At 42.7% G+C, this 27,664-nt stretch overlaps 1 protein-coding gene across 4 annotated transcripts in view; it reads left to right on the top strand.

Annotated features, from left to right (window-relative positions):
- The window catches only part of tango6 (transport and golgi organization 6 homolog (Drosophila)), a 31,637-nt gene extending 12,177 nt beyond the window's left edge, over positions 1-19,460 (top strand). For all 4 annotated transcript variants that reach the window (XM_054620618.1, XM_054620620.1, XM_054620619.1 and 1 more), the window contains 7 exons: positions 1,316-1,459; positions 5,168-5,704; positions 7,404-7,461; positions 7,610-7,768; positions 11,117-11,268; positions 16,307-16,420; positions 19,089-19,460. In XM_054620618.1, the coding sequence (XP_054476593.1) occupies positions 1,316-1,459; positions 5,168-5,704; positions 7,404-7,461; positions 7,610-7,768; positions 11,117-11,268; positions 16,307-16,420; positions 19,089-19,265 (1,341 nt within the window). In that variant the 3' untranslated portion in view covers positions 19,266-19,460. The remainder of the gene's footprint in view (positions 1-1,315; positions 1,460-5,167; positions 5,705-7,403; positions 7,462-7,609; positions 7,769-11,116; positions 11,269-16,306; positions 16,421-19,088) is intronic.
- Positions 19,461-27,664: the final 8,204 nt, after the last annotated feature.

Raw genomic sequence — 27,664 nt, 5'->3', positions numbered from 1 at the left:
ATGGTTGCATTTCCCAGCATGCAAAGAGAACCAACTGGAATAGAAATTAAATCCTTGTAGTAAAAACACAGACTTTAGCATGTTCAAAGACATGGGACATAACAAGCTGCCCTTATTCACAAATAATCATAAACACAAACAACAAATCCTCCTGTTATGGGCAATGAGCATTCAGCTCTCTCACCAAACCTCCGCTAGTATTTAGCCTAGTTTAGAATGTAAACAAGATGCACATGTATTACCTCTGTTGCATTTAGGGGCAGCCGTAAGGAATGGACAGCCCAGTGTCCCAAAATTGTTACAGGCCATCATAATGTTGAGAATTGAGCTTAAAATTTCCGATTATTGAGTTTCCTGCATTGAGTCATAACCGTTCAAGTGAGAATCGCGATGCATCAAAGAATCATTTTTTTTCCCACACCCCTAGACCTAGGACCTAGATATATATGCTGTGGCACCTTGTATCAGTCATCAGTGTATGAATGTGTGCATGAATAGGTGTATGTTGACATGTTCCAGGACCCAAACCTACGCGCTCCATCACTCTCCATAATATGAAGTCAGTCTGCCCTTCATCCCTGTCAGCCTGTCTCACTGAAAAAATCTCCACCCTCAACCCCTCTCTTAGCCCCTCCCCCACAGACCTGGTCAACCTCTACGATAACACACTATCCTCCTGCCTTGATTAGCTTGCCCCTATCAAAACCAGAACTTTATCTTTCACCCACACTACTCCCTGGTTCACCCCTGAACTCCGTCTCGGCAACGCCAACTAGATGACTAATGACACTCTTATGATGAAACGTGAGTGTCTCCGTCAGGTGTTAGATCATTCTCCTGGGTTTGTATATCTACTTCTCCAACTTATTGCGGTTTCAAATCGGTCTGTGTTCTTCTGGGAGTTTTTAAGTAATGGAAGCAGGCCACGTTGAGTCATGCTGCCACACATAAATAGCCTAATTCCTTCATTTCTGGTAGGGGTGATGGGGAGTTAAGCTCACAGGAAGTTGGCTGCCTGGCTGGCTTTTATTGTAGGACCAACAAACATTCCATTTCAGATTTAAAAAACAAATCTGATAAACTATTTTTAGATGCCTCACCATTGGATGTCTTAAATAACTTAATTTCGAGAAAAGCTTTGAAAAAACCATGTTGATACTTCCGATACAATTCCACTGTATTTTTAGGGACTATATTTGATTATTAGTCCTTTTTACATCTCCACCTTAAGGTTTAACTTTAATATTGAACATTTTTGAGGCCCATTAAATCTGTCTATTTTGTGTGTCCATGATTCTGTTTGTCTTTTCTCCAGGTGGTGGACTTCTTGATGTCCCTGATTCAGAGGGCCTGTGTGGGTCTGGATCAGGCCCCTGGTCCAAATCTTGGGAACCCAGTGGAGAGCGAGACGCTGCGCATGGGGATGGGCGTTGTGGCTACTCTGCTGTCTGGACCTGAGGTACTCACAGCTGAAAACCCCACACATCAACATGTCACTTCTTGAACTACATCTACCCTCTGATATACAGTGGGTACGGAAAGTATTCAGACCCCTTTAAATTTTTCACTCTTTGTGAGTTAAATATGAGTGTCACAGCAAAGGGTCTGAATACTTATGACCATGTGATATTTCAGTTTTTTTTTTTATAAATTTGCAAAAAGTTCTACATTTCTGTTTTTTTCTGTCAAGATGGGTTGCTGAGTGTACATTAATGAGAAAAAAAAATGAACTTTTTCGATTTTAGCAAATGGCTGCAATGAAACAAAGGATGAAAAATTTAAAGGGGTCTGAATACTTTCCGTACCCACTGTATGTACTGTATATACTATGCATTATAGAAAATGGAGAACTGTTTTAAAGCTGATGTTCACTTTTTACAAAACATTTCTATATGTGAACCTTGTAAGACTTATGGATATGTTTTTGAGGTAATTCAAAGTGAAATTCACTCTGACTGGTCAACAGTCAGGCTGTACTCGGTTTACTTACACTCAATTGTTGGAAAAGCTGTAGTGAGCCACCCGCTTCTCTATATTTAATGAAGCTTCACCACACTGAAGGTGTACTGTACACAGTAAACATTTAATATAAATATATACATACTAATATAATAGAAAATTGTGGCTGTAAGTTCACTCCCTATGGATCAATTCCTCTCCTTCCTCACCCTCTTCCATCGAGGAAACACAAGCTTGTGTGTCTGTATTCACTGCAGCAGAGACATCGTAGGCATAGTCAAAGGACTGATACCTGATAAGTATATCGTCATATGGAAGCGCTTCTGTCGTCTACACATACCCGTCCATCCGTGTATGGCGGTGGGGTCACTTAATGATCCTTAGAAGTTTTATTTCAGAGTGTAGTCAGGAGCTCCAGTGAACACTTAGGGATATGTAGCTTGTGTGGATGCTGCCTCACTACTTGACAATAAAAGAGAGAAGCTACTGGAAAGTTATTTGATTCAGAAAAAACAGCATTGGTTTAATACCAAGTTACTGAGAAATGAAGCTCAACTAGTAACACAGCTTCTGCCCAAAACTGCTTATACCTCACTGCAGCGAGACGAGGATCCAAACCATGCGTCAAATTAATATTCAAAGATTCAAGGATCATCCGTTTTCATACTTCAACACAGGGTTGCACAATGAAATGCCGTTGTAGCTTAGTAAAAAAAACATGACCAGACCAAAACAGTAGTGCATGCCGGTAAATTGTAGCGAAACAGCAGCAACAGAAACATCAGTGAATTATCTGGGCAGATAACATCCCTGGCATCCTATCATGAAAATTTAAAATCAAGGAAATGTAGTCTGTCAACTTTGACTATGTTTGAGCACCAAGCGTCACTGATGTAATGATTTCCTGCACGTTGTCCAATCGCCAAGCTTCCTTCTCTGATGAGTGTTTCTCTGTCATATGCCCTTCATGCTCCAGTAACAAAGACAACAATTTATAACAGAAATGTAGCAGTAACTGTAGTAGTTCAGGGGAGCTACCATTTATGGCGTCCAGTAATCCCAGTGTTCAGTGTATTTTTTTCCTTTTGTGGCCCGTCTATGCTGACTGCACTAAGGTTTCAAAATTGCAAGAACAGTTATGTTGGAAACTCTCCTTGGGAAATTAAAAGGATAAAATGGAAAAATAAGGGTTATATGATTGGGCTTTATTTCCCATTTCATGTTCTGATAAAAACTAATATTTGACCATATCATTAGCAGACACAATCCATTCATTTGTCAAATAAATCCATTCATTTGTCAGGTACATACAATGTGAACTATGCCATGTGGTGATTAAGCTACCTAGCAAGTTAACTATTGGGGAAAGGAACTTTGAACCACCAGCGTGGGCTGTGTGCAAACTATAGGTTCAAAGTGGACAACTCAGTAATGAACATTTTTTTATCTTGTACAATACAGAATCAATGGAAAAAGATTAATCAAAACATTGCATTTAGTACTTTGTTTGAATCATAGAAATATCTTCACACCAGTAATATAATCAAAACTCGCATAAAATCATGTAATTCTTTGGCTCAGACAGTGATAGACAGATGTGATAGGAGAATGCACTGTGCATGCAAAGGGTTGACTCCTAATTAACGGGATGCTGGCCAATGTTCTGTACATGTGATGGAACAATGCCGCTGAATGCAGTGTAATCACTCTCCATAATATGAAGTCCGTCTGCCCTTCATCCCTGTCTCACTGAAAAAATCTCCCCTCTCTTAGCCCCTCCCCCACAGACCTGGTCAACCTCTACGATAACACACTATCCTCCTGCCTTGATTAGCTTGCCCCTATCAAAACCAGAACTTTATCTTTCACCCACACTACTCCCTGGTTCACCCCTGAACTCCGTCTCGGCAACGCCAACTAGATGACTAATGACACTCTTATGATGAAACGTGAGTGTCTCCGTCAGGTGTTAGATCATTCTCCTGGGTTTGTATATCTACTTCTCCAACTTATTGCGGTTTCAAATCGGTCTGTGTTCTTCTGGGAGTTTTTAAGTAATGGAAGCAGGCCACGTTGAGTCATGCTGCCACACATAGATAGCCTAATTCCTTCATTTCTGGTAGGGGTGATGGGGAGTTAAGCTCACAGGAAGTTGGCTGCCTGGCTGGCTTTTATTGTAGGACCAACAAACATTCCATTTCAGATTTAAAAAAAACATATCTGAAACTATTTTTAGATGCCTCACCATTGGATGTCTTAAATAACTTAATTTCGAGAAAAGCTTTGAAAAAAGATGTTCTGTACATGTGATGGAACAATGCAGTGTAATTTACAATTAAATTACATAATTCTTGACACCGTATCAATCACTGGAGTAACGTTAAAAGCATCTGCAGCCATCACAAGTGAGTGTGCTTGTGGACATGTGTGCCCTCGTGTGTGCACAAAATACAAACATTGTGATTTACATTGTTATTCATTTACATATACAAAATTAGATTTCACAGACAATAAAAAAAATAATACAATCAGCACTTAACTTAAAGGCAGGTTGAGATTAATAATTTGCCCAGTGCTGTACTATTTTATTAATTTCATATGCTATGTTATATAATTCGATATATGGAATAGCCAATCCCCCACTAACTCTTGAGGCAAAGTTTTTTTCATACTGAAACAAGGCTTTTTGTCATTCCAAAAAAAATCATCAATTAGATGGTTATATGTAATTACATTTTTAAGCCACCACCATCTTAATGATATTAATTGTTCCCCATAATTGATCCATTTCTATTTGTCTTAGACCATATTAATAGACATGATGTTTTCGATATCCGAACACAGCCTAATTCCTAAATATTTCAGTCCCCTTGGGATGCATTCAAACTGGAAAATATCAAGTATTGAGCGATTGTATCCTCTTGATATTGGCATGCTTTGAGATTTGGGACCCACTCTTAAAAACATTACACTCTATTCCATGTCGTCTCTCCTCCCTGGGGCAGTTTGGAGGCGTTTGGTCTGGCAGGTCTGGCTGGTTGGTCGGCCGGGGGCAAAGATCGTCTCAAAGTCCACTGCACTTAATACAATCTTTTTTTCAGATGTGGATGAATGTATTGTGGCATGTGCCAGAATACATTCATCTCTCCCAAACATCTCTCCCAAACAACCTCTCTCACAAACAACCTTTCCCCTTTTTATGTTACAGCTTAGTAAAGAGGACTACTCTTCTATGTCGAGACTACTCCCACCACTGGAGTCGCTGTCTCAGAAGCACTCTGAGGTGGTCATCCAGGAGCTGGCATCCGACCTCAGAGCTGTCATTGCCACGCATGGTGCCTACCGGCCTGAAAACTTCACCACTGTCGCTCCACCCTCCAGGAACCCTGAAACAACAGTCAAGAACAACAGGGGGCCTTTGAGGAAAAAGCAGAATATGCAAACTGAAGCTACCAATTTACAGACTAGTCCTCATTCACCCCTACCAAATAGTAATTCACCCAGCAACAGCCATGACAGACATCCAGCTTCCTCTGGAATGTCTGCAGCAGGAGTAAGTCCAAAAGGTGGAGGAAGGACCTCTGGCGCCAGTAACCTTCATCTTCCTACCAAGCCCTTGTTTGATTTGCTGCATGAGGCCTGTGACCCGGATGTGCCAACCAGAGCGTTCGCCCTGAGGGTCCTGACCCAGATGGTGCAGAAAGAAAACCCGGAGGTTGTCCAGGCCCAGGAAAAAGTCCTCATGGTGGGTTGCTTGGTTAAGTATTTTTTTATTCTTGTTTTAGCATTTAGTCAGTTATGATGCTCTGAAATATTGTTACAAGTTGAATGATCATTTTTCTGAGAAGTTATATGTACTTTTTTAAATGGTAAAGTAAAATAAATGTAATGGGGTAGTTTACCCAAATATGACTTTCAGATGATATTCTTGATATTTCTTTCTTCCCATCTCTGCTCATAATAAGTAATAAATCCCAAGAAATGTGTAAGTTAAACAAGTATTAAAATATGCCAATGTTGTGTAGATTCCCAGCAATGCAAGGTTTGGCCTTTTTTTTTGTACCACATCAATGCCATTGTGGTGTGTTATTCATCTTCTGAGTATCAGGAAGAGAATTTTGTAGCAATGCACATAATACATTTATAATGAATTTGATTGCTGTTAATTGTAAGGAACTATCATTATATTGTAAGGTTACCTCCTTTATGGTGCACCTGAGTAACAAATGACTGATGAAATAAAAGATACATTTAAAGCTTCTTTACTAGCTCCAGCAGATGGGCACTTCAGACTTACCCACATTCTAACTGCGGCATCACATCCTTTTTTGGGGGCTGAATTTGCTTAAAGGAAGGCGAATGTGAGCGCACTTTAAGGCCGTCTTCAGACTAACGATAGCACTGCATCCATTAGAAACAGCTGTGCAGGACTGAATTCCATTATCTAATGAGTATGTGAAGCAGCAAGGATAGTGGAATAGCCTTAGGGCCTAGCTTAACCCCTGTCGCTTAGCTCCTATCGCTAGCTAACCCATGTGTTGATGCAATCCCTTGTGTTTTTTTTTTAATGCAAGACTGTTTTTTGGCTGAACACTTGCTGACTTCTGGCGATACGTATCGACTTCATATTTCTGAGATGGGTCAACATGCTTCCACAATGGCCTCATCATGTAGCCATACTGGATCTCGCATCGGTTGAAACAGAAACTGTGTTGCCTTAGCCACCCATTAGACATGGTGCTATTGTTGCATGCACATCGTGCATCAGGAGCGTGTAGGTAGTGGTATTATCTGTGTCTCCTGGGACATTATGAGACAACATGTATAATAGATGAGGCGGTTAAACCTCTTCACTTGGTGAGCCAGAGGGTACCATTGTGCGCTCTAGGGCCTTGTTAAGGTGGTATGGGCAAGAAAGGATAAAAACTAATTTAGTATTCTCTGTAATCAGGAGCTGTGCCCCCACCCCCTCCTGGGTGCACCTTAGATAACCTTCAAATCCCTACTGTTATAGCAGTAACCCACTTTATTGATTTCTTTTCTCCTTTTGTGTCATGGTTGATTTGAGTTTTCCAGCATTGTACAGGTTGCCTTTCATATGTTCTATCCTCCCTCCTTGCTTTATCAAGACTCTGGCACATTCAATCCAGCTTGGCTAAGAAACTCCTTGTTTTTCATTCCCCCAGGACCCCTCAAAGTGCCTGGGGATGGGTTGTAAATATTCCCTTTGATATTTGGTTGTTTTGTATTGAATGTATTCAGTGCTGTACTAATATTCATCCTCTTTGGTTCTCCTGGAAAGATCCATATTGGTGACATGTTTGGTGTTTCTCATACAGATTGGCAGAATGTTTCCAGTGAGGTGAAACAGAAACGTATAAAACTATAGACCAGTCTAGGTTGTGATTTATTTATTTTTCCTGCTGATGGTATTTCTTTTCCAGCTCTTCTTAGAAAACCTAGAGCATGAAGACTCATTCATCTACCTATCAGCCATTCAAGGTAATATAATGATGCAGCTTGGCCAGATGCAAGCTTATAATTAAAACATTTTATTTCTAACCTATCACGCCAATACTATTTACTGTAAAGCTGAAGAAGTTGTCAGTAACTCTTGAAAGCAGATGGTCTGAGTATGAATTGTCTTAAGGTCTGGCTGCATTAGCTGATTCATACCCCGAGAGGATTCTGGAAAGGCTGCTAAAGGACTTCCAACATGGTCCCTCCCTCCCTACATCCAACAAGGAGCGTTCCCTGGAATCCCGCCTCAAAGTGGGAGAAGTCCTAATGAGGGCGAGCAGGGCTATGGGTGAGCTTTGTCTGTTTCTTCACACTCATGTTTGTCCGACAAAATATTTATTTGACTTGATGTCTGTATCATGACCCCTAAGAAGGCATGCATTCATGTGTTGATAACATAGCTTTAGAGAGCTTAGAGGGTGTTATAATTACAATATATGTATAATAACGTTTTACAATTGGCCTACTTTAGGTCTTTCATTTTTTCTTTTGGTTTGATAAGGCCTATTTTGGTATTTATCTTTCTATGTTTATACGCTCTGCCTGCCGCTGTTTAAGCCAGTGTTTGAAATAGGGATGTCAGGTATAAATGGTTTTGCCATAACTACATTTACACCAGTCAAAAGTTTGGACACACCTTCTCATTCAACTACTTTGAAGAATCTAAAATATAAAACATATTCTGGTTTGTTGAGCATTTGTTTGTTTACCACATAATTCCATATGTGTTCCTTCATAGTTTGGATGTCTTCAATATTAATCTACAATGTAGAAAAAAAATTAAAATAAAGAAAAACCATTGAATGAGAAGGTTCAAAGTTTTGGTGTCCAAACTTTTGACTGGTACTGTAAGTCAACGTTTCATAACAGTAAAAATTGTAGGAGCTACAATATCTATGGGGTCCTGATTCCTACATTGTTTCCCCGTGAAAATGAGTCTTGCGAGACACGCTGTTCGTGGGTCGGTCCATTTAGTTACATCATGGTGTGCGTTCAATCTCCACACAGTAAAAATTAGTATTGGACCATTTATAACTATCATGGTGTGTTCAAATACTAGAGAGAGAATTATATCCTCTTTAACTTCCTAACACTGGCTTTAAGCAGCTTATAATACATCATTAAAACTGGCAATGCCAAGACTTTATCAATAAAAATACAATCGTTTATTTCTTATTATTTGAAATTATTTTTTATGCAAATAACCACTATTGATGAGTTTAACAAAGTTAAGGTATTTGTTAATGATGATAATAAATATCTTAGTTTATTAGCTATAAGCTTATTAGAACAGGTGGGTGCAGGAGAGTAAACTGTTTTTGATTGCAGTGGAAATGTTGTTTTTGAAAGGTTAAATGCCAACAAATATGGATTTAAGCAGAATATTTGTTTAGGTAAAAACATGTTGCATCTATCTTTTTCAATAAATGTGACAAAGGGGAATAGAAGGTTCAATGTTAATGTTATGAATAAAGTTCTGAACTGTTTACAGTCTTAGCTTTTATTTATATAAAAAAATGTAGCTTATATTTAAATTAAAAAAAGTTATAAATCGAAAAATGGGTGCGTGAAAACATCCACTCTCCCATTCTGTGTTCGCAAGTGTCAGTTATGTCATTATTATAAATTACTGTTATTTAGAAATTATTATTGAAATTACTACTCCCACTTTGCTTCTCTTTACAGTCTGCATTGTAGTAACGCTTCATTAATTAATATTTTTATGTTAACAATGGATCCAAATGACTTCAGGTTATTTCAAAGGTGTGCTTTGTAGGAACAAAAGCACTGAGAACCATCACCTCTGACCCCATCAACTCTGCAGTTCCCCTCTGCTCTACTGAGGTTTTTACTGTCTTTCAGCCATCACATTTACTATTTTGGTTCAGCCTCATCAACTCTGCACCAAACTGCAAACTCTACTGTTGCACTTACTTCTCTCCTCAGATCACACTCCATGTGAGTGAGCAGAGAGAAGGCACTCAGCAGCTCAATAACTTGTTGCTGTTGTTATCAATATCAGCTGCTCTGTTTAAACAATATAGGGCTGAAAAACGTGCATGCAGGTTGAAATTTAGCGGTGGTATTGTTTTGTCTGCAGATGCAGTGACTTAAAACAAGTCCACTATCCATAGCTAGAGTCCTGCAGTGTCACAAGATCACAAGAGAATAATGGAATCACATATTACACAAGAATGTATCTCGTCAAACTTCAAGTAATGCGTTTGTGTCCAGCATGAGAGTGATTCACACCTCTAATGATAACATATGCGTGTCCATATTTGTTTACATTATTATTATTTGTCTGCAGTGGACAGCTATCAGCATACAACCCCCACGCCACAAAAGCCACAGTACAGACTTGTTTCCCATGCAGATCTCTTCTCGGAAAGGGACCCAGTGTATCAGAACCTTTCCCTTATTGAAAACCCTGTTTGTTTGTTTTTTTTATCCCAGCTCTGGTTTTATCTGCCAGATTGCCATCGTACCACTTCGCTTGGACAATCGGGGCGTTTATATCTTGGCTGAGAGATTGGATAGACCATCATTTTACTGCGCAGACATCCAGAGAGCCTCTGTGTTTGTCGCCAGTTTGCCTTTTGAGAGTCTGTCATTTGTAAATAAGAAGCTTTTCTTAATGGACTTGCCTGTTAGTGTGGTAGAGAAGCCTTTGCAGAGTCCTTTGAAAGGCCACAGTGTGCAATGATGGGCAGAAAAATGTTCCCAAACAGAAGAACTCTGCACCGAATGATGAGACATAAAGTTTATTAGGGGATATATATATGTATATATGTATGAGGTCTGTGTCTGATGATTAGGACTGGCGGCTGCATTATATATACACACACACAGTTTAGGACATTTGGGAGCATCTGTGGGAGTGTTGCTTCGGTGTGCGCTTGTGTTAATGCTAATGCTTGCTGATATTCCTGCTGATTCACTATAACTTATACACAGCGATTCGCTCTCATCAGGTCTATTGAGACATGTAAATGAAGGGAGAATAGCTGAGCTGGTGTTTCTGTGTGTGTCTTGCTCTGTGTGTGTTGTGGGTTTGAATCATTCTGAAGAGGTGCTTAGCATTCTAAAAGCGTAATCTGGGACAAGCTGAACAGAACAGGGTGTGTGTGTTCGCGTTTCTGGTTCAAACAAACGTAGGAACACACACATGGGCCAGGCGGGCCTTACTACTACTAGCCAGTCAGCTGGCTGTTTTCTCTGGCTGATAAGATTTGCAACAGCCTAAATGTAATACTGATGGCTCTTTATGACAGACATAAGTAAACAAGACCATCAACAAGGAACATTTACTGAGAAACCCGACGCTCTGAGAGGTCCGTCATAAACTGACTTTTTACTATCAGTTTTAGGATGCACCTTTAGACACGGATTTTAGTCTGACCTCTAGATTTTAAGTTTTTCAGAGAAACTAGCTGAGCAAATATTTGCTTACCGAACAGCGTTGGCGTTAGATTCCATAAAAGATGCAGGCTGCTGTCATCTAGAGAGCCAGTGTGTTATCTTTATTTAACCTTCTGAATAATGTCCATATTTAATTACTGGGAATGCATCTTAGATGTACAACTGGGGAACTAACCTGTCCGCCTGGTCTTCTTCCACTGTCCTCCTTCTCCAGGGGAACTGGCGGCCCACCTCGGCCGTCCTCTCATCGGTGTCTTCCTGCAAGGAACCAAGGACCCAGACCAAAGTGTCCGGGCCAGCAGTCTGTCCAACCTGGGGGAGCTCTGTCAGAGACTGGACTATGCCCTGGGAACGCTGGCTCACGAGGTGAGAGGGAGCACACTGACATGAAACCTCGATGATCATCTTGGAGAAACTGGGTTTTTGCTTCAGTACATGGTATGAAGTATGGCTGTAAATTGGCAAGAATCTGGCAATACGATAAGGGTTATCATATGATTGGTCATGTATTGCCTCAGCGCCAGCAAATGCCGTGGTTGGAGGCATTATGGTATGAGCTTTCCTTCATTCTCGTTAACAGAATACCTTGGCACTGCCTGGAGGGAATTTCTTAAAAAATGTAACAAAAACTGCCACCTGGTCTCAAGGACGAACTTATTAGATTTGTTGGTCGAAGGTCTCCATGACCTCAGAGAAACACATATTTGGCCACAACTCAAGAATTGATATGCCAATTATGACAACAAATGTCTAATGGGAAGAAATATTGAAGTGATAACAATTTTGACAATTATGGATGTAAACTACAAATTGACTGGTTCATTTAGGCATGCAACAGCAACATTATGCATACAGTGGGATTTGCATTTATCACAGTCCCTGAAGCATCCAACATCATAGCAGAATAGTTTTGTGCAATCTGATTCACTGTCTGCCGCAAATCTTGGCATATCAACAATTATTGAAAATCATTACTGATACAATCGATGCAAGATAACAAAACATAATATCACAACAGTAAAGTGTATTCATATTTTATTACATCCCGAGTAAAAAGATGGATGCAGCACATTCTTGAAAACACCTGTCCATCAAAATCATACACCAGGACACGTCAAATATGGCGCCTGGTCAGCATGTTGACAGACTGTGGTCTCCGCTGTTGTTATACAGTCTGATGGCAGTGGGCACAAATGAGCGTCTGAAGCGCTCCGTCCTGCTCTTTGGCAGAATCAGCCGATGGCTGAAAGAGCTGCCCAGCTGCCACAGTTCCTCATGGAGAGGATGAGAGGGATTGTCCAGGATGGCTCCGAGTTTGGCCTTCATCCTCCTCTCACCCACTGACTCCAGACTGTCCAGCTCCAGACCCACCACAGAGCTGGCTTTCCTCACCAGCTTATTAAGTTTGTTGGCATCTCCAGTCCTGATGCCATCGCCCCAGCATGCTACAGCGAAGAAGAGGGCGCTGGCTACCACAGACTGGTAGAATGCCTTGAGCAGTTTATTGCACACATTGAAGGACCTCAGCCTCCTCAGGAAGAACAGCCTGCTCTGTCCTTTCCTACCCAAAGCTCATGACTTTACTACCCAAAGCTCATGACTTTCCTACCCAAAGCTCATGACCATAGGTGAGGGTTGGAACGTAGATGGACTGGTAAATCGAGAGCTTTGCCTTTCGGCTCAGCTCCTTCTTCACCAAAACGGTCCGGTACAACGCCCCGCATCACTGCTGACGCTGCACCGAACCGCCTGTCCATCTCCCGCTCCATTTTTACCCTCACTCGTGAATAAGATCCCGAGATACTTGAACTCCCTCGCTTGGGGCAGTGACTCACTCCCAACCCAGAGGGTGCAATCCACTGTTTTCCGGAAGAGAACCATGGCCTCAGACTTGGAGGTACTGACTCTCATCCCGACCGCTTCACACTCGTTCTGAAGAAGCCAACAGAACCACATCATCTGCAAAAAGCAGGGATGTGATTCTGAGGTCCCCAAACCGGGGAGTATCCGGACACAGCTCTCACTTCGGTCATACAAGGTCCGAATGGCTCATAGTAACGAACCAGGTACCCCATATTCCCGCAGTACCCCCCACAGGACTCCCCGAGGGACACGGTCGAAGGCCTTCTCCAAGTCCACAAAACACATGTAGACTGGATGAGCAAACTCCCATGCACCCTCCAACAGACCTGCAAGGGTAAAGAGTTGGTCCGCTGTTCCACGTCCAGGACGGAATCCGCATTGCTCCTCCTGAATCCGAGGTTCGACAATCGGACGGAGCCTCCTTTCCAGCACCCTGGAGTAAACTTTCCCGGGGAGGCTGAGCAGTGTGATACCCATATAATTGGAGCACACTCTCCGGTCCCCCTTTTTGAAAATGGGAACCACCACCCCGATCTGCCACTCCACAGGCACTGTACCCGACTTCAACGCGACAGTGAAGAGACGTGTCAACCAAGACAGCCCAACAATGTCCAGAGCCTTTAGCATCTCCGGTCGAATCTCATCCACTCCTGGCGCTTTGCCACTGAAGAGCTTTTTAACTACCTCAACGACCTCCGCCAGGCATATGGACGAGTCTTCCCCTGAGTCTTCAGACTCTGCCTCTTCCACAGAGGACGTGTTGGTCGGGTTCAGGAGTTCCTCAAAGTGTTCTTTCCACCGCTCGACAATATCCCCAGTCCGGGTCTGCAGTTCTCCCCCCCTGCTGAGCACAGCCTGAGAAAAGCCCTGTTTCCCCTTTCTGAGTCGTCTCACGGTTTGCCAGAACTTCCTTGAGGCCATTCGAAAGTCCTTCTCCATGGCCTCGCCGAACTCCTCCCACACCCGGGTTTTTGCCTCAGCAACCGCCGCAGCTGCAGCCCTTCTGGCCAACCAGTACCTGCCTGCTGATTCAGGAGACCCCTCAGCCAACCGAGCCCAAAAGGCCTCCTCCTTCAGCTTGACGGCCTCCTTCACCGCTGGTGTCCACCAGCGGGTTCTTGGATTGCCGACACGACAGGCACCGATCGCCTTCCGACCACAACTCCTAGCAGCAGCTTCTACAATGGAGGATCTGAACATGGCCCACTCGGATTCCATGTACCCAGCCTCCCCCGGGATGCACGAGAAATTATTCCAGAGGTGGGAGTTGAAGACCTTGCGGACAGGATCCTCAGCCAGACGTTCCCAGTTCACTCTCACTACACGTTTGGGTTTACCGGGTCTGTCCGGCAGCTCAGGAGTGAGTATCCCCACACCCGCCCGGCGCCTCTCACCCTGGGCAACTCCGGAAAAGGAAAAAGTCCAGCCCCTCTCCAGGAGTTTGGTTCCAGAACCGATGCTATGCGTGGAGGTGAGCCCAACTATATCTAGTTGGTAGCGTTCCACCTCCCGCACCAGCTCCAGTTCCTGCCCCGCCAGAGAGGTGACATTCCATGTCCCTAGAGCTAGTCTGTGATGCCGGGGGTCAGCACGCCCAGGTTCCCGCCCCAGCCTGCAGCCCAGCTCACATTGCACCCGACCCCAATGCCTATCCCTGCGGGTGGTGGGCCCACAGGGTGGCGGCACGATGTAGCTTTTTTGGGCTGGGCCCGGCCGGGCCCCATGTGCCAAGGCCCGGCCACCAGACGCTCGCCGGCGAGCTCCCCTACCGGATCTGGCTCCAGGAGGGTGCCCCGGTTTCCCTATTCCGGGCGAGGTGCCACTACCTTGCATCGTCCGATTCATTGGGGTTTTCTTGTATAATACCTAGTACCAATAAACAAAATCACTGAAAGATGGGATACATGTTAGGAACAAATACAAATCAACACAATTTGTAAAATTACCCAGTGACCAAATGAGTAACAGCCAATTTACATTTAGTCACTTTTTGCATCTTGGGCCGGTTATATAGCTATCCGATCTCAAAAAAGCGTCATGTGTCGATGTATTCAAGAGGCTGATCAAAATATTCTTTGCTTTTGTTATATAGCGAAATAAAGATTTAAGTCAGCCAGTGAATCCTCCCAGAGAAATGTGTAGAACTTCATTACGTTTTTCAACATAACAGAGGAAATTCGCTTGACCCATGTCTAAGTTTCCTTTTTTCTTTTTTTACAAATCTTTGCCCTCACAGAATTTGTTTCTTTTATGAAAAACAGTCATATTTTTGAAAAAAATGTAATATGGATTTTGCTCTGGTCATGTCTCCAATGACTCACTGCCTGTGGTAGATGCAGGCCTGTACGCCATTATCATTCTCCTTAACTTCAGCTCAGTCTTTGACCTAACCAGCTGTTTGAAAAGCTGTGTCCACATCAGTGATGTGACTCTGGATTGGTTCATCTCTTATCTGTCCTGCTGGGAGATGCCTCCTCCTCTTGTGCTCCTTTCTTTTGTTGGGTCCCCAGGGCTCTATTCTTGCAGCTCTTCACTCTGTACATTATATTTTAAACCGGGTCCAATGTTTGATTTAATGCAGGCGCAGGTTGATCACAAGTAGTTGATCTGCACCTACATACACGATACATCAGCACTTCCGGTGTAGACAGGAAGTTAAAAGACAACACAACTGAGTCAGAATGCATCCCTTCTTGTTGAAATGCATAAACTCAACGAAAAGTAAAATGCAATAGCAGTTCTATACAATCCAGCTGATTGTCCAAGAAGTCAGAGTGAAGTCATTCTGAGGTCAAGAGTCACAAAGAAGCAGGTGATGTGTGGTGCAGGTTTTAGGGTAAGAAGAAATGAGTAAGTCAGGCTAAAGAGACTTCAGCTTTTTTGTTGCTACAAGGAATCATTTTTTCTAACATGGACCCTTTTCATGAAATTGCATCTAATCTAATCAAACTCTGTCTGGGGAAGTAATATGTTTGTTACCAAAAGACAATTAGTGTGCGTTTGTGAACGTGCGTGTATGTGTGCACAAACTCACATACACGCCTACTCACTTGAATCAGGGTCTGAGTTGACAGAAACTCTGCTCACGTTCACACACGGGCATTCTGTCTGCTACAGTGGTCGGGCGCTCTAATAAGGATGCTGCCGTGTGTGTGTTCACTGTAGACCGCTGGCATGAATAAGTAGCACAAATGCTTATCCATGAACCTGTCCACTTGTTTACCCTGTGTGTGTTTGTGTGTCCCATGTTGGTTTGGATGTTTGTCCAATACATCAATCGATCCAATTTACTTGGTTCTGACCTCAGGGGGTGGAGGCTTTCAGCTGATTCAGAGTGCCACGTCGAACACAGCACAGCTCAGGGGGTGGAGGCTTTCAGCTGATTCAGAGTGCCACGTCGAACACAGCACAGCTCCAGATTGTGCTGTATTTCTTACCTAGACATGATCACTAACTGTATTTCAGCTTTTTGCCTATGTCTTCATGTTGATACCACTATAGATAACTGTGTGTGTGTGTGTGTGTGCGTGTGCGTGTGTAGCTCAGCTCCTGTCTGACTGCTCTGATAAAGACTGAGAGGGAGGCGGAGGTGAGGAGAGCTGCTATCCATGTTATCACCCTGCTGCTCCGAGGCCTTAGCGACAAAACCACCCAGGTACAAAGACACACACACATTTACGCTCACAACTGAGTATGCATGATACACTCTTGTGCACTACCCATTTAACATCAAACCATACACTGTATTTCCACAAGCAGACATGCATAGAATATACACAGTGAACAAGTCATTGTGCCTGTGGCCATGTCCACATTAGCCCGCTTTAAAACAAAACCGATCTCCGTCCACACATGCGTTTCATCATCGTTTTCAAAATGATCTGCGTCCAGACTTGCTCCCCTGAAAACGAATATCACATATTCACATACACTGGGCATGCGCATGCCGGTGTAAACAGGAAGTACATTGGTTGCTTGGTTACAGATAATACAATTGCACTACTCTTTGATACTCGTCGTGCTTGATACTTAAGAACTTCCTCTAAAATCTTCCTCCATAAACTCAAACAGACAAATGTTGTGGAAGTTTTTAGAAATATTATTTTTCAAGCTTAGTTACAACGCTGCTGCAGGTCTAACTCTATACCACACAGACAGCAAATTTACTTTAAATGAACAGTTATTAAATTAAGTTTACTAGATTATGGGTCCATATATTTGGTCAACACAAGTCCGTCAGAAGTCTGTTCCGTAGGGCTGATAATGCCGCTGGACACGCCGCTCTATTCTCTTTCAGTGGGAAGACTATTGCATTATTTTTTGTTATTGACATTCTCTCAAAATAAAATGTATGTCCTGTACTTGGCAAAAAGGAACAGCTGTACTAGGAGGACTGAAGATCCACCTGCTTTTTCTTACTATATATTCAGCCTTTTACTGATGTATTTATCAATAGTATACTCCTCTAGGCCTCCGCCGATGAACTGCCTTTTTTTTCTTTTTTTTTTAAAACCTGCTAAACATACTGTGACCTTTGGTCAGTTATAGCAGCGGTCCCCAACCTTTTTTGCGCCATGGACCGGTTTCATTTAAGACAATATTTTCACGGACCGGCCTTCAATGTGTGGCGGATAAACACAACGAAATAAAATGATACGACCGGCATGAAAACAAATATAAAGTGCATAAAAAATACAATTCACCATAACGCTGAATCAGGGGGAGCCCTTAGCTTGTTTCTCTGCAACGAGACGGTCCTATCTGGGGGTAATGGGAGACAATGACACCCGAAGTGTGTTCCTTATGTCCAGTCTACTCCGTAATTTTGTTTTGATTGCTGTCACTTGCAGAAAATCCCTCATTTTCGCTAGCTTGTGGGCTTAATTTGAGGTAACGTATCACGTGACTGAGACAAGCATCTTGACATGTGTCAAGAGGCACAGGCGGATGTAATTGCGAGAGAATCCGGTCATTTTTCAAAATAAAACATCTTTCAGACTATGATAATCAATAAAATGGAAATAATATTATTTATTACCGGTCCGCGGCCAGGTGGTTGGGGACTGCTGAGTTATAGGACTGAAAGATTGGAGCATGTGTGTAGATACATGTTGGTTAGCTTTACTCTCCTGTGTGTTCACTGCCATTGTATAAACAAAGACACAGGGCCAAAAGGTCAGAGTGGTCAGTAAAGATCTTCTCGCCATTGTTTAAGAATGTCACCTCAGTCAGTATGAACAACTAAAAGAAGAGTATGAATTGGAAGTGTTTTAATATAAACTGTAGAATATTGGAGGCAGAAGGACTCTAGTTTGTCCTGATCATCTTGGGCTTTAAGCCGGCTCAGTAATGTGGCGTGTTATTGAGAGCCTGACTGGTCCTGTAATCTAGTCCCAGTTTCCCTTTGGTCATCACTGGGGTAATAGAGCAAACGTAGCTTCTCACGAGCACAGGATGGAGGCTCGCTCCAAACACCATGTTTGACTCTCTTTCTCACTGCTTCACATTCCTGCTTCAGTGTGTGGTTACTGTTGCCGTCTCTGCTGAAGTGTTGTTCTTAGATAGTCCAGCACAGGGTCCTGGCTGATCACATCACAGTTCTTTAGCCTCCTAAAATGGAAGCAGCGAGGCAAGATCTCTGACTGGATTAACTGATTTCACTAATCCCTGTGAAGGTTTGAGGGTACAACATGGCTGTAACTCTGCCAGTTTATGTATTCATAGCAGAACAGGCTAAATCATCAGTGATTTTAATAGATGAATGATAAGAATAACAGGAACAAAACCTAATGAATACAGTCTCATCTTTAGACCCAGTCCCAAAAAAACCTACCAGTAGCGTAGAGAACTGAAATCAGTTCATTCTTCCTCTAGCTAGCCCAGTGGAAACACTCCTCTGTGTGAGCTGCTGGCTGCAGCCTCTAGTGTGATGTGGCTCCTGAGCCACTGCCATTACTACAGTCAGCTGTCCAGCTGCTGTTCCCAGGCCAGGTCCTGTCATTACTGGAGCAGCTGGAGGGGAAGCACCAGCTGTACGTGGCTAATGATAGAGTGAAATGAGAAAAAAAATAAAGGGGGGCAGACCGGGGCTCAAATGTTAGACCTCAGGCAGACAGAGTACCTTACTGTTGGTCCGATACAACTCTCTTTTTGTTGTCTGACTGGTCCATAAAACAGGTAGATAGGCTCATTGTTCTTTTTCCTAAACCCCCCCCCCCCCCAAAAAAAAAAAAACTGTCCATTGCAATTATCCATTCCAGTCTACAGACCAGTCAACAATGTTCAACAATGTATCCTCCCTCTTTGTCCCACCACTTCTTCAGGTTCTCAGTGATGTTTTGTCGGACCTGTACCGAGCTCTAAAGTGGGTGGTGCGCTCAGACCCGGATGATGTTGCCGTGCTCCATGCCCAGCTGGCTCTGGAGGAGATCGATGATGTAATGAGGAGGTTCATCTTCCCTCAGCAGAAGCTGGAGAAGAAGATTGTTGTCCTGCCATAGAGCTACATTTTTATCTCATAACCCCTTCACAGTTTGGACTTATAGGGGACTTTATTTGTATATGCTCTGCTTATAGGCAGCACTAGTTCTGCCTCCATGGGATGTTGATTTTATGGTAGATCTGGACGTTTCAGAGCTACAGGCCAAGAAAATAAACATAACCATATACCATTATGTTCTATGGTACCACCAACAGTCCACTTACAAAATAAAGTTTTTAAAAAACATATTCTGAATTTGAATTATTTATAAACAAAGTATACAAAATAGGTAACTGTTTATACCGATACTACCACTAATTTGAGTAAGGCTAAATGTGTCTGTTAGCTGTGTTACTATCTAATGTTAGAAAAGCAAATATAAATTCATTAGACCACTCACACTGCCCACAGACAGACAGTGTATGTCAAACCAGTGAAGCAGCGTGTAATGGTTATCTTATGTTATGGCACACTTTTGGTATGATGTCTTCTGTACCTCTAGAGAAGCTTTGTCGAGAACAACCTTATTTGAGCATTATGGGAAATGTAGGATCCAGCATTTTTGGAGCTTGACTAAAAGGGGCAGGATACCTTTTTTAAGTCTGTTGCTAGTGCACAATGAAATCACTGGAGGGCCACTTTAACTCTAAACACTCAATATTACATTAACACCCATCGGGCCTCATGCAAGAACATTTTTGTATCCTAAACACTTCTTTTTTACTGAGGTGTGCAAGTGTCTGAAGTCAGAGTTAGCACAGTCTCTTCACTGGAAGAGCTTGTTGTACATCACTCATGTCAACTCAATGAATACCACCTGTTCATGAGGAGGTGTGTGTTTGTGAGATAATTCTTGCTAGCTGTTTGTATGTGCTCTAGGCAGGTTTCATTCAAAAGAACACATTGTCAGTACAGCTTGGCAGGGCTAATATATGACATACATACTGTATATAAAGATGGAATGGTTTTATGAAGTCAAATGACTTTTTAAAGCAAAGCACTTCATGACCGGGAGGAGGTGGCCAACGGGATGTGACAGTTACTGAGATGGAAGTGCTAAATGAAATAAATAACAACCACTGAACTGTATAAGTTGTCATGATGAAATACTCGTGCCTTGAAATAAATAAAAAAAACAACACACAAAAATGTGTCTATCCCCACATTTAAAGCTGTGGTTAATGACTTTGGAGCCACCAGCAAGAGTAATGATCCAACCTAATAACCCAGCCCAGTGATGCCAACTCTTTTCCATTGAAAGAAGCTAGCAGTACAGGCTCCAAAAGTTGTTAAGTCTAGCGAGAAAGTGGCTAAGTAAGCCGTCCCTTAAGGCCTCCCCCCGAAGCCACTCCCCCAAAATGATCAATATGTAGGTAAACAACAATTGTTAGTACTCAGCTGTCAAGCTAGCAGCTTTGGGAAGAGTCAGGCAGACCGTCGGCAAGCAGGTAGTCCCTCCAATTATTTCAATCGAGCCAATTTGAATGATTGGACTGACATTTTACTGTCCTGGGACAGCCACAGATGACAGTCAGCATTTGATTTTTTTGATTTCTGTAGGGGTGTGGAGAGAACTTCATTACACATAACATTATGATATGGTAAAACAATTGTAAGTATCAAAGAGTTGATCTTCAATCAATGGTAGATGCAAATCTGTTACTATTTAAAATTACTGCAAGAGTTGCATGTTAATGCAGAATTGTCTTTTTACCTCCTTGAGACAAGTACAGAACAAGAGTCTTGGGTTGAAGGAACACCTGCAGCTGGTATCATTACTTTGGTTTTCTACACAAACTCAGACTCGTACAAAGCCGTATTTGCATCTTTATAACTTTTAAAACTCTGGTGCAGTGCCCATTCAAACGGGCCTGTTCAGTACGGGCCGATTGCTTGGCCTTTGGTTTTGCTGCTTGCAGCTTTCTCAAGAAGCGTTCATACAGACCACTTCACACTCAACACTGCGTTGACTCCCGTTGGGTCATGAGCAATACACCAGCCATTAAATAGCTGAACCCCTAGCAATGCTTGAGTATATGTGTTATTTGGGTGCAAAAGCTCACACAAACATAAAAAAAAGAGCTTTACCCAGCATGCTGTTCGTCAATCTAACTGTTAACATTGCAGCGAGAGACAGGGAGCACGCCGTTCAGTGGTGTTACAGATAATAGGGGTCCCTCTCAATACACCACACAGCATGTACATAAGACATTACTAATAAATAATGTCCCGTATCTCTTCCTTGTGTCCTCAGCAAGACACCACAGCAGTATGAAATCAATCCGATGAACGGTTGGAGAGAAACCTGAAAGACAAATGCATACAGACAGACGGAGGCTCCTCCCATTTTACTTGTATAGTTCGATGGTGGCAAGCAGTAGCTGAAATTATTTCTAATTTGGCACATTTTAACACTAACCATAAGTAGAGACTGGACTACTCTATGTCAACACAGTCAAATAGGGGTCCAGGAGAGTTTGAACAGAGTCAGGCTGACGGAGCGGAATGAGACATTCCTTCTTTTGTTTCTCCCTTTGGGCTATAGGCTAACAACTATGAGGCATGACCTTTCTCTGTCACCCTGTCTGTGTGAACATACAGCCGGCAAACACAAGGAGCATCGCTTTGTTTGCGACTCATGGATGTTTCCCCCAACTCGGAGTCAAGGTGTCACTGTGTGACGTGTGGTGTAGAAACACAAGCTTCTTTATCATGGTGGCAGATTTAGGACTCTCCACAGCACAGCCACAACTTGTGTTAACTCTGGAGGTTATGACTTTTAACACTAACAATACAATGTGTTTAAGTTGTTTCCATTTAATTAAAGACAGCCACCTCTAAAGAAACTGGTTAAAATGCTTAATGTGTACGAGTCTGCATGATCGAGAAACAATGGGGGTGACTTGATTCTTATCTTTGATCAGGATCGGTCTTTTAACTCTTATATAAAACAGATCTCAAGGACAGCCTTTTTTCATTTACGTAACATTGCGGAAATCAGGCAAATCCTGTCTCAAAGCGATGCAGAAAAACTAGTTCATGCATTTGTTACCTCTAGACTAGATTACTGTGATCAGGCTGCTCTAATAAGTCTCTTAAATCTCTACAGTTGATCCAGAATGCTGCAGCACGTGTTCTAACAAAAACTAAGGAAATAGATCATATTACTCCAGTACTAGCTTCTCTGCACTGGCTCCCTGTTAAATCAAGAATAGAAATATAAAATTCTTCTACTTACCTACAAAGCTCTAACTGGCCAGGCACCGTCTTATCTTAAGGAACTTATAGTTCCATATTACCCAACTATAGAGCTGCGCTCCATCAATGCAGGGTTACTTGTGGTTCCTAGAGTATATAAAAGTAGGATGGGAGCCAGAGCCTTCAGTTATCAGGCTCCTCTCTGTGGAACCAGGTTCCAGTTTCAGTCAGGGGGGCAGACACACTCAACACTTTTAAGAGCAGGCCTTCCTTTTTGATAGCGCTTATAGTTAGGGCTGGCTCAGGTTTGCCTTGGTCCAGCCCCTAGATATGCTGCTATATGCCTAGACAGCCGGGGGACTACCTAGGATACACTGAGCTCCTCTCTCCTCTCACTCCTTCTTTATGTATTAATCTCCTATTTATGCACATTACTGATTTTGCTTCTTCCCCGGAGTCCTTGTGCTTTCTCGCCTCGCAGGTTCCCAGGAATCGGGGTCATCGTGCCACCTGCTGAGGCCCTGCTGACATCCACTGCTACTACCACTATCATTATTAGTCACATTACTATTATTATTCCCTGTACTATTACACTTATTGACTTTGCTTCTACCCTGGAGTCTTTGTGCTTTCTTGCTTCGCAGGCTTCTATAAATCGTGGCTGTACCTGGACTGTGGTCGTGCATCCTGCTGTGGCCCTGCTGACACCGACTGCTACCACCATTATTATTACTAGTCACATTACTATTACTATTACCTGTACCATTACACATATTAGCTTTCCTTCCACCCTGAAGCCCTTTTTGCTTTTTTCTAGCTAAACATGTTTCCATTTCCATACAGGCACTTGACTATTGTTTGAAAACTTGTAACATACTGTAAAACTTCAAATTTAAAGCTGTGCCCCAATTAGACACACAGTCCCTTTTACTAGATGGATGTGGCCAATCCCAAACACTCCAGCTGTGTAGTTGTAATTCTTTGAAGGGGGATGAAAAGCACAACTAAAAGCTTAATCCCACTGATTTTGGTGTAGTGTTATTAGTAAACCTTACCCAACATTTCTCTGTTTGTTTTTGTTAAATGCGTCTTAACTCTTGAGTGAATCAAGACTAGTGATTATGTGAAATGTAGTGATGAATTCATAGAGAACTATACACCAACTCTGCAGTCTGAAGATAGTTTTTTCGTCTCAAGTAACACAACAATCTTTCTCGCTGTTTTATTGTCCCTAAATATTTGCAGACATTGTCTTTTAATAGGATATAGCACTGTTCTCTAAGCCGGACAAGTTTTTACCATCTATCCTCGTTTTCTGCAATTGACAAAGAATTTAGAAATGCTTAATGAAATTCAAATGGATCAGGGATTTTAATCCACTCAGCATTTAGACTTCTAAACACCTGGAGGCCCTATCATGGCAGCACTGTCTAGCGAAACGCATTATATTGGAGGTAGAAGAGACCAAAATCGTATTACAATACATTTTTGTTGAAATGAAAACAGGATCAAATGTGTACCTTTGGATTTCAGCTGCAAGCCACTTGGGTAATGTTGTAACAAGCATCATCCTATGCACAAACCTTTTTCAATCTTGGACTCAAAAGTCACTATTACATCCTCAGTATCTTCTTTGATATTGACTACTGTATGCAAATCAGAAACACTTTACTTAAATGGTTAACCTAATTTAATGACAAGAAAAAGATTTTTGTTTTAAGTTTTATTTGCCAATATTTTCAGATATCCATCACAGATTTCTGCCAATAGAATGGAGGGCAATGGAATTTAGTTTGGGATTTTCAAACTATTAAAGCACCAGTAGTTTGAAAGAGGTTGGGATTACTGTTTGGAAAAGTCTCAAACTAAAATTATGCTTTCAGGTTGCACATAAACAAACGTACGCAGGTGTTATTCCTGTCACATCTGCCTGTATGTTTCTTTTATAAATGTACGATTAGGGGAATAATGTGTCACGGATGAAGCAGTGTCATGTTTGACTGACTGGTGCTGGGTATTGTTTAAAAATGACATTGCCAGGACTGATACCTGAACCCTTAAAGTGATACCAATACCAATAGAGCCCTGATGCATGCTAGTCACCAGTAATGAAACGCACACACACATCATTGTGTCGTCATGTCACAAGATAAATTTGAGTTTTGACACTGGACAATATCAACATACATAATACCTAGCAATCATCATTGCATATGGACCAAAATACCAGAGAAAATAAGAATGTATTCATTTAATTGAACAGTGTTTCATAGTGTGTTTTTCATAGTTAATTCATGCAAGGGATTCGTTTCGCGGCTGACTTTTCGGCAGAATAAATAACAAATGGCATCAATGATCATTCAGTGTGAGATTTTAATATGTGTTTATCTTCAAGTGCGGCCTTATAATGTTAGACTCTACAGAAGCCCATGTTACTGACAAACAAGTTATACTATGAAGAACCAAAGAGACAATAACTGCTATGACCAAACGCCATACACAGGCCTCTACAATGCCTAGGAGGAATTGTATCTGCCTGTAAACCGTGATATTCATGGACTACTATTTTGCCTTTGTGACAGTCACATATGAAAAGTTCTGATCGCACTCACAATGCAGATGGGCGGCGAGTTCCAAAAAATCCAAAGAGCACTACCAAGCGCCGTGACCACTTGCGGAACCTTTGAGCACAACTCATAGGCCGTGATTACATCATTTTCTGGCGTACACGCTTAATTAGATAAGATAAGATAATCCTTTATTAGTCCCGCAGCGGGGAAATTTGCGGCAAGTATAAACTAAGATTAAATTGTGGTAAACTGATTTACTCTTAAAACCTTTTACCACGTCACCTGCAGTGTCACCCCTGCCCCCCAGTTTAAAACTGTGAGCTATGTAAGCACTGCTGCCACTGTTCGCGCTGTTAGCACAGTTGCTATCCGCCCGCTCAGTTTTATGTGTGTTCAGTGCCGTGTGCAGGCAGGCTTGGCTAGATGTCTTTTTAGCTGCTGCAGTAGTGGACCACTAACACACCACGTTAAAGCGTGATTTTTTCTAGATCTGGGCACATAAAGAATCAATTGCAGATATCATTTGACTGGAGAAGTGTCGATACTACTTGGTACTAGTTTATTTCTGCTTATTCCCGAAAAGGTATAGAAACCCAGCCCTACAGCTTCCCTCAATGTTAAGGAAAAGGTAGGTTTGCAAAAACGTATAGATGTATCTTCACAGAAGCATAAATCCTTCTTGACAAATGATGCTGACAGGTTGCATTGGTAGGATTGAGCATTTTTGGTTATTTGCCCATACTAGTGACTACAGATTAGTGCCTCTGCCACATTGATTTTTATCATTTTAATACAACTCATGTGAGTCTCCCATCTTTATGAGAGCGTAATATTAAATCATCAGGGACCAATATTTGTACCCTGGCTGGTTGAAAAACAAACTTTTGTTCAGTTAACTCTGGAAGTCTGTTTCAAAGCCTGTAACATGGTCACCTACAGTTTTACCCAATGTTTTCCCACTGATAGAAAGCCTGTTAAACCATGAGAAGTCTAATACAGTAATTACTGTTTCTCACCATGTGCTACAGGGAGCCAGAAAGGTGAATGTGTGAGAGAGGCTTTACTCATGGGCTGGTTTAGTGGAAGCACTTCAGCCTGTTTTAAGTAATATGCATTCTATGACCTAATGTAAATGAAATGTGTTGTCTACTGTTTCTCAGTGGTGTAGTGCAGTGTGTGTGAGGCTGCCAGCCCAGCCGTGGAACCTGCAGGACGTCAGCAACTCAGCCTCAAAGCAGGAGAGGAGAGGGAGGGAGGGTAAATAAATAAGCCCATAAAGGATGCTTTGAGTCAGGCAGAGAGGTGGAGAGGAGAGGGGGCTCCGGTCAAACAGTCTCCAGGCTTGTTGGAGGCTAATGGCTGCATTGCAGAGATATATAGGGAGCTAGCTGGGGTGTCCAGGGAGGGAAGGGGAGAGGGGGGGGGGGTTTGGGAGACAGAGAGGGGAGCTTTGGAGGAGAAGCTCAGCAGCGTTGGTCTGCCAGCCAGTCGGGACAGTGTGACAGAGGAGGAGAGTAGGAGAAGGATTTAGGCTCTGCTGCAAACAGGGGACGCAGAGACGAGTTAATACTGCAGCACGAGACAGAGGAAGAAGGGGGGGAGGTGAGGAAACCTGGGGATGATTCGTTGCAGGGCGCAAAGAGGAAATCAGACTTGAGGATGGGGCCAAGATCGAGCTCCCGGCGTATGATCTTCACCATCACTTTGGCCCCATGCTAATGACGGAAATCATGAGCGGGGATGGAGAACACTGGAGGCAGGGACCAGACTAGCTACTGCCCCCAACGTGTGCCACAGACGTAAGACTACACCAGCATCAGCTGCTGGCTGAGCACCTCTGATCACATCTCAGCTGGGGGGCTTCATGCCCTGGGACAGTCCTGGGAGATAGAGGGAGGAGGTGGTAGGGGAAGAGGAGGAGGAGGAGGAGCAGGCAGCGGGGAGGCTGGCTCAGAGAAGTGGTGGAGGGTGGTGGTTTAAGCTGCCTGCTGTATTTTTGGATGTGGGATCTCCTGAATTAAGCGAGCGGGCTGGAATAAAGATGTAGTGTGAGCTAGTGGAAGGAGGGGTACAGAACAAGGAGAGCGCTGTGCTGAGGAGAGGAGAGGGCTGGACGTCCCGGCTCAACGGACGGACCCGGCGGACGGAGATCTGGTGAGAGTCCTAAGGGGGAGACAAAGACAGAGGGTCCACTGGATCAGGAAGGTAAGGGTTTTAAAAATATGTTGCACTAAGAATTTTTTACTTTATGATGTAAACTGCTGATACAAGGACTGGCTATTTATGCATTTAAACTTGGGTTAAGGATTAAATCTGATCAGATTTGCTAGGATAAGCTTCAGGTTTGGCAGGTAGTTGTTAAGGTTTTGAAAAAGAAAATAAATGAAAGTCCTCAAGTGAGATCAAACATGATCCCAAGAGGGACATAAACTGAATGGAAGTTTTAGAAATTAGCAACATTAGTCATAAAACACAGTACAAAGACTTAAGTGTGTTCCGGCTTGTGTGGTGAATGTGTTTGCAATGTGAGGTTGAGAAAATATTTTTCCCTGCTTGACTGTGTGTGTGACTGTGTGTGTGTGTGTGTGTGTGTGTGTGTGTGTGTGTGTGTGTGTGTGTGTGTGTGTGTGTGTGTGTGTGTGTGTGTGTG

The sequence above is a fragment of the Anoplopoma fimbria genome, chromosome 19 (assembly GCF_027596085.1).
Source record: "Anoplopoma fimbria isolate UVic2021 breed Golden Eagle Sablefish chromosome 19, Afim_UVic_2022, whole genome shotgun sequence".
Taxonomy (NCBI): domain Eukaryota; kingdom Metazoa; phylum Chordata; class Actinopteri; order Perciformes; family Anoplopomatidae; genus Anoplopoma; species Anoplopoma fimbria.
This window is presented reverse-complemented; position numbering and strand designations above follow the sequence as displayed.